Source organism: Rhynchophorus ferrugineus, unplaced genomic scaffold (assembly GCF_030347505.1).
Source record: "Rhynchophorus ferrugineus isolate W39M unplaced genomic scaffold, kcgeb_rfMv2 rfM3, whole genome shotgun sequence".
Classification (NCBI taxonomy): Eukaryota; Metazoa; Arthropoda; class Insecta; order Coleoptera; family Curculionidae; genus Rhynchophorus; species Rhynchophorus ferrugineus.
The window spans coordinates 46,373,424-46,385,834 of record NW_027472582.1 but is presented as its reverse complement, the minus strand read 5'-3'; the positions used below and the strand labels follow the sequence as shown (position 1 = coordinate 46,385,834).

At 33.0% G+C, this 12,411-nt stretch overlaps 2 protein-coding genes across 10 annotated transcripts in view; one reads left to right on the top strand and one right to left on the bottom strand.

The window, feature by feature from the left end:
* The window catches only part of LOC143194396 (uncharacterized protein CG43867), a 510,718-nt gene that overhangs the window by 229,937 nt on the left and 268,370 nt on the right, over positions 1-12,411 (top strand). The gene's annotated exons all lie outside the window — the stretch shown is intronic.
* On the bottom strand, positions 3,045-5,026 carry LOC143194403 (cathepsin B). Its single transcript, XM_076401148.1, has 4 exons — positions 4,893-5,026; positions 4,130-4,466; positions 3,525-3,987; positions 3,045-3,363 (listed from the first exon to the last, which is right to left on the bottom strand). The coding sequence occupies exons 1-4, from the start codon at positions 4,970-4,972 to the stop codon at positions 3,158-3,160; spliced, it is 1,086 nt and encodes a 361-aa protein (XP_076257263.1). The 5' UTR covers positions 4,973-5,026; the 3' UTR covers positions 3,045-3,157.

Here is a 12,411-nt window from a genome sequence, read left to right as displayed (position 1 = left end):
GCATAAGAAAATTAACGTTTTGAAGATAGTATGACTCTTTAACGACTCTAGATTAGGTTATAGAGGCGTAAACACTGCTGTTGACAGAGTGACTATTTAAACTTGTAAATAATTTAATCTGGTTATGTAAATACTGGCGAAGTATACATTTTTCAACAAGGAAAAGGTTCTCTTTTTCTAGTTTTATCGGCCAAAAAGGAAATTCTTTAAAAAGCCTAATAATATCAGAAAGAGTTTCTATACATGAAATAGGGCCTACATGCTGTTTTTATTTATTACTCTTAAGAAAATATGTTCACATGTAACAATAAATAAAAAACTTTTGTAGTACGAATATATGTTGTAGTAGAATGGACACTACTTACAAATCTATTACGAGTAAAAGACATGGTCGTAAAGGGAATTAATTGTAAGCCATGTTTTACACATTATAGAACTAGTTATGACATATTTGAATCTTAAAAAGGAAAAATTATATTTTTGAACCTTCTTCCGTTATGTAGTTATTTTACGCTACTTTTATTGATAATACATAGAGCTGGGCAAAATACATGCTTTGGTTTATAAAAATTATAAAATATAGTATTTTGTATTGTTTGTACTCGCATGTATTTAAAATATAGAGTGTTAACTATTTTTATCTAAATTCAAAATATAAATTACAGAATACAAGCAGGCGTTAGGTTATGTAAACCGGCTCTAGGGAGCGAACGGGACATATTAGTGAAGTAAGAAAATATTATTGGTGGAGATGTAGTCTGTCTCATATTATTTTGAAAGCTGACACAACGTTTTTCTTTAACATTTAGATAGTCATATTTAAAACTATTTGCGGATAGTTCCCATAAAATGTATGTTAGGAGTCTGACTTGTAATTACTGTTGTAGACCCATAATTTATTGCTTATTTACTTAAAATTTATTAAAAAGTTCTTAACAAATAATTATTATATTAATAACACTCCTGCAATTAATTTGTGTAATTAAGTGTAATTATTTTTATAACTGTGGGTTTGTTAACTAAGTTAATCTCGATATATTTAATTATCAAAAACTATTATTGCTGATTTGGTTGGCCAAGTGGCCAAGGCTACAGAACGGTCCTCCTATTGATGCGATAGTCGCGGGTTTGAATACTTCTCGAGCATGGTTGTAAATTTATGTTTATAATAAATTCATAAGGCATGGTGCAAAATCCGATAAAGAAAATAATCTCAGTCTCCCCAGTAAACAGGCTTTGGAGGACCAAATGTCTCTAAGAGCCAATCAATAGGCCCATTTCACAAAAATCCTAGTTAGTAAAAAAGTAACCCCAAAATATAAGAAGAAAATCTTATCTTACTATTCATATGTTTCCCAAAATTTAGCTTTTAAAACTTTTGCCCAAAACTTGCTTCTCATTACCATCATCAATCCGTTGTTGGCGTTCGGAGAAAGTGCCTAAACTAAACTGCTGTGTAAACCAAACTAAAAGTATTTTAACTAATACGTTGCAGTTGGTGTTATATCGAATATTTGACTCTGAATTTATTCCTTTACTGTGAGAAATATGTAATTTAAATTTGTATTTGTAAGTATTGTATACTGTATGAAATTGTAAATGTCAGACTATAAGTGTCCAAAACTGAGAGCCATACAGAAAGATTGACAAGATAAGCGTTGAAAATCGACAAATTGTACTCTTGGTTGTACATTTTCTAACTAATAGCTAAACTATTTTCAGAGAGAATATCTAAAAAGTTTGTTAATCAATGTTGTTTAATGATTTTGCTATGAATTAATATACAATAGAGTTCACAATAATTAAGATCCTAAAGTCCTATAGCTACGTTTAAATGAATGATGATTTTTTCAATCAAGATTTAATTTTAACATATTATATATTCAGGGAATTTCAATAATTTGGTGCCGGTGTTGGCAACTTGCAGCTGTCTCATTCTTTTGGTGGTTGGTCACTGATGTCAAATTATCGTGGAGACATTATAATCAAAATTTATGTTTGCTAGAACTCGTTAAAATTTTAGGGGAAAATTCATCAGAATGTCCACTCCAGAATATAGTAGGTGACAATGAATATGAAGAAATTTCAATTTCGTACTTTTTTAGGTTATATTAGTGTCTCAATTTCACCAACTAGAGTTATATTATAGCATCTGGACTGGACCTACTGTTTAACTACCAGCTACTACTACTACCTACTAACTACTGCCAGCTGGCGAGTAACCAACTTAGAGACCATATCAAAAGATATTAGGTCTTATCTAGATTGTTTACTGATGTAACTGTGATAAATAAATAACTATGTAAAGTTTTCCCTGGCAGATTCTATACTTTTGCCTTATGGACAATAACAAATATAGATGTATGATCATGCTCCAGCTGGGTTCGAATCCAGGACTATCGTAACAGCTTGATACAAGTTTTCACCATATACTGGGCAGTATCATTCATTCGTCTTTTCCATTCTGTTGATGTTTGTGACAAAGTCACTGAACACCGAATCTTTATGTTCTGTACCATCGTAAAAACTACGGCGGATATTTGAGTGATGTTAAACTAATTATTAATTAAATTGCGACTAAACATATTTGGTTTTCGTTTTTGTTAAAATAGTTTTTTCTATTATATACAACTCAGATACTTATTTTTTTAGGTCAAGTATAAACAAATAATAAAGTATGAAATCAAAAAACATTTAGGTAAAGGATCAAAATATTTATAATTAGTTCATTGATAACAAAATAGAGTAAAAGTCCTCGGTGCTTTTCAATAAGTAGCAACTTATTACTTTGACGAATTTCGTGTCGCATTTGTTTAGTCTAAACAGTTTTATAGGCTTGTTTTTTTGTATGTATATTTGGTTATATTTGTTTTTGCAGCAAGAATACAGATATCGTGGCTATTACGTTTTCCTCGAGATCCACAACACATTAGTAATAGCTACTAACTGATTTAAACATATCTTAGGAATTTTGATTTTTATTTATTTAGAACTAACTTTTTTAATTTTTCGGTTACTTATCTTGTAATAATAATAAAACGACATTTGATAGAGTAATTAAATTATATTTTATCTTTCTCACTCAAATTCTGATCTTGTACTATTGAAACTGTATAAAAATATTATCAAACAATATCATAGTCATAAACTGCCATATTTACAAAACTGGCAAAGCAGCCACGCAACTTGATTCAATACCAAGATGGTCTTGTCCACGTAAGAATTTAACGTATCCATCTAGACCCCAGTCGGTATTCCAGGAGTTTGCAATGAGCCAGTATGGAGTACCATCTTCAACTCCCCAACCAACGATTTTCATAGCATGACCACCAACCCAGTTATCGCTAGTAGCTTCGTAAACGCCTATAAATATATAAGTAAAAATTATTTTTATCTTCTCTTAACGGAGATAATTAAAATTTATAGAATCTGATAACATTTGTAAATTATAATATACTTATTTGTTATTGAATATTATTAAAAAATCCGAATACATCGAAATGTTAGAATTTTATTTTAATTACCTGATTTGTAATTGGGAAAATCATCCATAACGCTGAAGCTAGTTTCGACGGGTCCATTTTTCAAGATTTCCAATTGAATTTGTTGTTCGTCCTCGAAGTAAGAGGGTCTTTCGCCATAGGTAAGAGATTCTTTGTAATCCAAAGAAGGATCGGAGCACACTTTTGTGCATTCAGGTGTATCATAGCTCAGTGAGCTGCACTGGGGCCTGTTATCATTATCGACATGATGTTCGCAAGGTTTTAGAGTATAGTCTTTACAGCCCTGGTTGCCTTCGTATAAACCTCCGGTAACTATTCCTGAAGAATGCCAGTAGCTCCAAGCCATATCGGGGTAGCCACCGTCGCAGCCATATCCGCAGGTGAAACAACAAGAATTTAAATCCTCGACAGAAACGAAAGTTTGTCTGGTTTGATTGGAGTGGATGCAAATTCTGTCTGACATAGCAGCAGCCGCAGCAATAGCCTAATAATGATTGTTTTTATGATACGCTAATATATTGTGCATTTATAAATGTCATTAAAATGGTGTTATATATAGAAAAAATTACATGAAATATTTAGGTATACAGGTAATGCAATTGAATTTAAGTAGATAATATATTTACCCAACAAGATCCACAGTTCGACTGATCCCAAACAGTCCGCAAAGATTCACACTGGGGCCATGCTTCACGTGAATCAAAAGATTCAGGAATAGCGTCGATTTCTAAGTGAGGTTGGGCTTTGGCAATTTTTCTTTCTCCGGGGTAGGTTAGGACACCAGACATCATTTTCTTTACACGGTCCCACTCTTTCATTTCAAAGTTTTTACCGGCCTTCCATGTTTTCGCCTTCTGGTTGATTAGAGTTATTTTCTCGTCAGATAATGGATGCAGATCCAAACTAGCGGCAGAAGCGAGGGCTATGACGCCAAGGGCGATGCAAATTCCCAGACACTTCATTCTAATTTATAAAAATTGATAAGAGAATTACAAATATTATATTATTAACGAATTATTTATGATCATTGTCTTTAAAGTTAATTTCAGCTGTTACCACAAAAAAACTGGGAAAATATGATGATTAGAAAATATTGAAATTTTGTTATGTAATATGACGCCCTGTTGTAGAGCGATTGACAAGTAAATACTTTTATCGAATATCAGTTATGAATTAAAACAAATTAACGCAAGTACAGAAGACAAGTAGGAAAACTTATTATTACTTTTAACTTTATTATTTAAAACTTTTATTAAGACTATATTTTAAGACATTGTGATGTGCATCATGTATGAATTAATATAATATTATGGAATTAGTGTTAAAAGGAAAACATTTAACTATAATTTATTAGTTTTAAAATGCATTAAATTTAAATGTTTTACTTACTTGAACAATGAGAAACAAGTCACTCTATACAATAACTTAAAAGAGTCAAAGTACCTACTATTTATACATTTCATGGACATTTTTCGATCAATGGCGGCTAAAAAGATATCGCATTTTGAGTGGTTGATCAAATCTATTTGCGTCTAAATAAATTATTTTATCTAAATCTTTAATCTTTAATAATATTTCCAAGTTTCAAGTGTTAGAACCTTCATATATTCGAATATTATAATTATTATTATTTTGAATCTGTGACTTACTTAAGGATTTTTGTAGACAGATAGTAGCTTTAAACAATATATACTAATGATTGATGTGTATGATAACGATATAGTTCATCCAAGAAGGATGAGTGAAGGGAAAATGTTTGTTTTGTTTTAGTTTATTTAACCAATAATAGTTGAGTGACAAGTTGGACCGGGTTATATGGGACTGCCTCTAGGCTTACCAATACACTAAAACACTTACCAATACCGAAACCGAATATGGGTTCATCTGGACTGGGCCCAAAGTTTAACGTGGGCTCCGAACCAATATCCTCAGCATTAAACCTACCGATTGCCAAGTGACCAACTTTAGAAATCATTCCACATGACATCCGGTCTTACCCAGCCTGGTTACTGGCGTGACTGGAATCATTTTCCTTGTCGCATTTTACACTCTTGCCTAGAACATTCACAAATTTTAAACAATCACAAACATAAATGTACGACCATGCCCCAGCAGGATTCGAACCCGCGGCTATCGCAACAGTAGAAGGACCTTCCTATCGCCTTTACTACTGCGTCACCATGGCTTCCATTAAATTGGAGGATATATAAGTACTGTATCAGTTTACCTGTCAATTAAATTACTTCTGACAAACGATGGAGCGTTTAAGATTCTGCTGAGGAGCTTTTTTTTGAAAACTTGAAGCTGTTTCCTCTGGTTAGGTGTAACAAACTTCAAGTAGACATTAAATCGGTAGAGCAGTACGGACCGAATTAACATCTTGTAAAATAAGCATTTCATGGAGATGAGAAGTCTGCTTAAGGGTAGATCAGATAAGGTTTGCTATCTCCTCCATTCTGGATTGCTTTCTGGATTTGGTAATATTGTGATTGAGATAGTGAAGCAAATAAATAAAATATGATAAATGTATAAATACTTGAAATAGGAAGATATAGACATTGTTTCAAATATAGAAAGCTATTTTGGTTTGGGCCATTTTGTAATTTATTTGACCTTTTTTGTAAGTTATGTATGCTTAATGGGTATTTTTAATATTTGTAAGATAAGTTGTAGTAATAACTTTTTCAAATTATATATTATTAGACGGATTTTCGTTATTTGTAATACTAACTACTAATAAGGAAATATAATTTTGATGCCGTATGTTTGAAACACTTACCTTAGATATCGCAATATCACTTTATCTTAGATAAATGCTCAAATGACAAAAAAAGTTCATTGCTCGAACAGCAAAGCTTTTTGAACAACTCAAGGTCATCTGTTTTTTTTTCTGTATATGTTATATTCTAAGCAGGCTGGAATAGGCGAAAAATCTAATTTTAAAATACTATTTATTTTACTACCCTTTTACAACATACCTTTTTATTGAATTATATCTTAAGTGTGGTGATTCATACGCAGCAGATCTTTGAAAGTTGAAGCAATATATATCTGGGGATAGGCAGGATAATATGTTGGCAACCTAGTATATATTTCTCAGTCTGCATGATTAGTCTTGCAGGTTATATTTCAAGGTTATCACTGCATATACGAAACATAGTAAAACATCATTGGTGAAGAGGAGTAATGAGCGAAACCCAAATTTAACTGATAGAGGCCGAAGAACATTAAGAAGGATTGCATTCAGACAACATAAAACTACTGCGGAAATTGGAAGAGTAAGTCTCAGTAGTTATTTGAGTAATACAGTTTCGACAAAAAGAGTACGGTGGGTGCTCCACAAAGGTAACATTTGCGGAAGAGCTTTGATTGCGCAACTCTTTATAAGGGAAGCCAGCACTAAGCTGCGAAGGAAGTGGTGTCACGATCATAAAGACCGGTCACTTAATGATTATTAGAATGTGGAATAGTCCAATTAATCTGATGAAATGCCTCCTTCTTAGAGTCAAAAATGTGGGGGGGGGTTCCGTTATGGCTTGGGCGGTAACATCAACTGGTCCTCTTATTCACATCACTGGCCGGATTATTGGAATCACTTATAAGACTAGCATATTGCTGCAAAACCCTACTATATTACAAAATGATAATACATCCATACACATAGCTAAAAAGGTTCAGCTTGAAATTGAAAAGTATCAGAATATCATCAAACCTCTTCCCTGGCCACACAGTCGCCACACTAACATAATTGAACCATTATTGGGAGCTTCGGAGCTGAGAATGGGAAGTAGATTTCCATTTCCAACATCATTGAAGCAATTGTCGGATTGTTTGGTACAAGAATGGGACAACATTGCATTGGAAATTTCAGACACCTCAATTTTTTCCGCAAACAATTTTAGCCATCTTAAAAGCAAATTATTGTTCAATTCCTTATTAATAAATAAATATGTTTCATTTATCTCGGGTGTTCATATTATTTTGATCATCAAATATTTACACATATTACAAATTAAATATTCTCAGTTTGATAACCTTAATTTAAGTAATTTAATACTCTAATTTTTTTTGCTAAATAAATGGTATTATTGAAAATATATAAATGTATAAATGGAATTATTTTGTGCCAAGGAGATAGAAACAAGCAGTACACATTTGCTTTTCTTTTCAGTTCACATTTCTTATGGCTCTATTACAGTCTTTCTGGATGAAGATTTAAGCAGGAAACAATACTACATCTTGGATTCTGACCCTCTGGTTAGCCATATTGTTAATGGCCGATAAATATGTGCGATAAATCTCAGGATATCATATACATTTATTTTTCTCTAATTTTATAATTTCGACTTATTATTTTTATTATGTTAATGAAAATTATAGAGAATCTATATAGACATATGTGTGATTCTTTGTAACAAAAGTTCTTTATACATATTTTAATATACGCTCTAAATACTAGTCTCAAGTCACATAATTCTGTCACTGTAGATATTGTGGTACTTCTGGATCAAAAATCTCTTTTGAAACCATCTTTAAATAATTATGATTTTGGAGAGTCTAGTTCAAATGGTAATAGGGTAAGACAATATCCGACCTAAATTCGTTTTGTCGTTTTTATGGTCTCCAGCTTCAATCGTATTAGTTGTTCTAGTGGAGCATCGAATTAATGTTTTCACTTGGTTTCAGCAGCTCATGATAACAACGCCAAACACTGCCATATTCCCATGTGATAATGCAACCCATTATTCTAGGTTTGAAGAGCATCAGAATATTATCAATAATCTTTCCTGACCAGTATAATCGCCAGACCTCAACATAATTGAACCCTTAAGGGGATGTTTAGAGCATAGACTGATATTTGTTGGAATGCAATGGAAATTGGTGGAATAGTTTTCCATGTCTGAAACATTTGGTGGATGTTTTGATACAACAACTTAACAATATTTCTTTGGAAACTATACAGGCACTCTACGAATCCATTTCCAAATCGCATCTGTTTTGAAACAAATGGGGGCTCAACTTTGCATTATGTCTAAATTAATGCTTCTAGGAAATTCTGAACCATTTATTGTAAACAAAATGTTATGTTAATACCTATCTAAACATATTTATCTATTTACAATATTATTTTAGCTACTACCAAGTGATTAGTTTGAAGTTGGCGCCGAGCCCAAACGATACAAAAATAATAATAAAATTTTGTGACATATACACAAAATTAAATTATGAACAAAACAAATTTAATTTGTTGCTCTGCAGGAACTCTAAGTTAGATTATTTCTTAAATTTTAGTGAGTTCTATATTTATTTTTTGAAGTCGATTCAATATTTCTGTTAAAAATATTTTTCTGGTTACAATCCAAAAAGGTTATCTAATCTTTAAATTCTATACGCGCTATCTTTTAGTTATAAACAAAAACATAACAGTAAATGTTTCTCAAATTGCAATCCTGCGGTTGATCTAATCTGTTTCCTACAGATATTAAAGTCAGCATAAATTTTCTATCTACAGCAATTGATTTCATACTAGCTACAATATATTTCATCGTTAGGTAGTTAAAATTCAGATTACAAAATATGTTTTTAAAAACTAATTTAAATACCAATATAAATCATATATTTGTATTTCAATCACGTATTTCAATTATAAATAATTCAAATACTGCTCAACCCTGATAACTCAACAGAATTGCTAGTGAAAAATTAACAAAAGACTGAAACAACACAGATAGCATACAAAAAGTCGGTAAATAAGAAAGAGGAGGAATTTGGTAGGTATACCTCAATGTATAACTTACTAAATAAGCATGGTTGGAAAACAAGTCAGCAAAACCGCTTACAAAACTAGGCAAGTATCATTTAAAAATACATGCGTTTCCCTCTAATTCTTGTATTTCATACGGTTCGAAATTAGATCCGTTAAAAATATTAGTGAGCCCCATCTACACGGGCAAGACGAGACCTAAACAAACAATATTTGAAATTAAACTCCGGCCCAATATTATCGGCTTTTCTTTTATAATTCATATCGTGTTACGTAAAAATTGTTTACCAAGGACTCGAGGGAGCGAACGAGACGTATTAGTAAAGTAGGAAAATATTATTGGTGGAGATGTAGTCTGTCTCATATTATTTTGAAAGCTGACACAACGTTTTTCTTTAACATTTATATAGTCGTATTTAATATTTGCGGATAGTTCCCTTAAAATGTATGAGTCTGACTAGTAATAGTTGTAGACCCATTTTTTGTTGTATATAAACTTTTGAAATGTATTGAAAAGTTCTAAGCAAATGATCATTATGTTATTAACACTTCTGCAATTAAGAGTAATTATTTTCATAACTAGAGGTATAAAAATCAATACATATTTCTTTGTCACAAATGGTTATTCCTGGTTTGCTTGGCGTAGTGGCCAAGGCGATAAGACGGCTCTTCTACTGTTGCGATAGACGTGGGTTCGAATCTTGCTGGGGGAAATGGTTGTAAATGTATGCTTGCAATTGTAATTGTGATTGTTGAAAGGCAAAAGAGCAAAATCCGACAAGAAAAATATACTCAGTATCTTGCCAGTATCCAACCTTGGGAAGAACCTACGTTAACCAATGGGTCCATTCCAGAAGAGGTCTAGTTGGTAAAGAGGAGACTTTAATATATGACGGGTCAATTGTCAGTCAAGTCCCCAGCCTACTATAGTAAAACACGTTTTTTTGGCAAAATTATAGTTTCCTTCAAGGGTGATACACTGATTATAGTGACCCTCCATGTAGTACGATTTGTCCTTTGCTTCAAAATCGGCCTCAGTTTCGTCGATCATCACTTCATTCGACGAAAATTTCTTCCCAGCGAGCATTCTTTTGAGATCTGAGAACAGGAAATAGTCGCTGGGGGCCAGATCTGGAGAATACGGTGGAAGAGGAAGAAATTCGAAGCCCAATTCATGGATTTTTGACAAGGTGCATTGTTTTGGCGAAGCAGCACTTTCTTTTTCTTCAAATGCGGCCATTTTCATTATCCCTCAAACGGCCCAATAAGGCTATGTATTAGTCGCTCTTGAAGGTCCTTCCTTTTTAAAGGTAGTCAATGAAAATTATTCCATACGCATCCCAAAATACAGACGCCATAAACTTGCCCACCAACTGTTGCGTTTTCCCACGCTTTGAAGCGGTTTCATCGTATGCAGTCCACTCGAATGACTGTCAATTAGATTTCGGAGTGAAATGATGGGGCCATGTTTTATCTATAGTTACATATCGACAAAAAAACTGGAGTTTATTACGCTTGATCATCTTTAAACACTGCTCCGAATCATCACCTCGTCGTTGTTTTTGGTCAAAAGTGAACTCGCGTGGCACCCATTTTGCACAGAGCTTTCTCATACTCAAATATTCATGAATGATATGATGTACACGTTCAGTTATATTTTTACAGTGTCTGCTATTTCATTCAGTTTCAATTACGGTAATTCAAAATCATTTTGTTCATTTTTATATGTTTTCGTCGGTAACAACCTCTTTTGGGTTTCCACTGCGTTCACCGTCTTCGGTGCTCATTTCACCACGTCTGAACTTATCATACCAATCCTTGATGATTGAATTTTCTGGGATAGTACCCGGAAACTTGTCACCAAGCTATTAAGTTTAAGTGCTTCAACTATATTTTTTCCCTTAAAAAAGCAATATTTTATCAACACGCCAAATACCTTTTTATCAATTCTTTCACAACAACAAACTTGCTTCACCCAAAATGCTACTTTTCAATTGACTTGTTAATAAAAAATCTTATCGCATTTGGAAAATCTCAAACTTGTAAATGTCAGGCTATAACAGTGTCCAAAACTCGGAGCCACACAGAATGATTGACAAAATAAATGCTGGAAAGAGACGAATTTTACGATACGAAGATTTCCTCATTCCACATGCTCCAACTTAGAAAACTCTTGCATTTGATCTAACTATTTTCAGCGATAAGATCTAAAATGATTGCTAAGCAATGTTTTTTTTGTTTGAATTAATATACAATACAGTTTTTACGTATTTTTAAGAATTTTTGTATTTTTAACGCTTGTTGGTGTTGTTTTCTGATTAAAATTTTGTTAAATGCCTGAGCTACATTAGTTAATACAATTCTTCGCAATAATTAAGGTTCTATATTCCTACACTATTCAATTTTAACATATTATATATTCAGGTGCAGCCATTCTTTTGGTGATTGGTCAGTGATGTTAAATTATCGTGGAGGTATTATTATCAAGATTGGTGTTCGATAGAATTCCTTAAAGCTTTAGGCGAAAAATCATCTTGAATCGATATGTTAACAAGCATAATTGCCGTATATGGTATGTCATTACTCCACAGGAGGTACCAGGTGACAAATAGTATATAGAAATTACAATCTCGTGCTGTTCTCAATTATTTTAAAGCCTCCATTTTACCAAATAGAGTTATATAATAGTATATAGACTAAACCTACTGTTTAACGTGAGATTCGAGCCAAGATACTCCGTTTTAAGCCTCCGGCTGGAGAGTAACCAACTTAGAGACCATATCTAAAGACACCTGGTCTTATTCAGCTTGCTTACTGGCCTAACTGAGATACCTTTTCTTGGCAGATTTAGCACTTTTGCATTATGAACACAAATATAAATTTACGATTATGCCCCAACTGGGTTCCAATCCGGGATTATCGCAACAGTAAGAAAACCATCCTGTCACCGACTACTGCGCCAACCAATCCGTCACAGTTTGGTACATGTTTCCACGACATGGTGGGCGGCGTCATTGGTTCGTCTTTTCTGTCCCGTCTATGTTTGCGACAAAGTCACTAAAAATTGAATCGTTGGGATTTGTACCACCTTGAAAAGCCACGGCAGATATTTGAATGATGTTGAAATAATTGACTAAACATGTT

Excerpts from the sequence above, each read along its gene's own strand:
- LOC143194403 (XM_076401148.1), bottom strand. The coding sequence starts at position 4,972 with ATGTCCATGAAATGTATAAATAGTAGGTACTTTGACTCTTTTAAGTTA. Across the intron at positions 4,467-4,892 it reads ACTTGTTTCTCATTGTTCAA|AATGAAGTGTCTGGGAATTT; the intron begins GTAAGTAAAACA and ends TTTATAAATTAG. Across the intron at positions 3,364-3,524 it reads TTTTCCCAATTACAAATCAG|GCGTTTACGAAGCTACTAGC; the intron begins GTAATTAAAATA and ends ATATATTTATAG.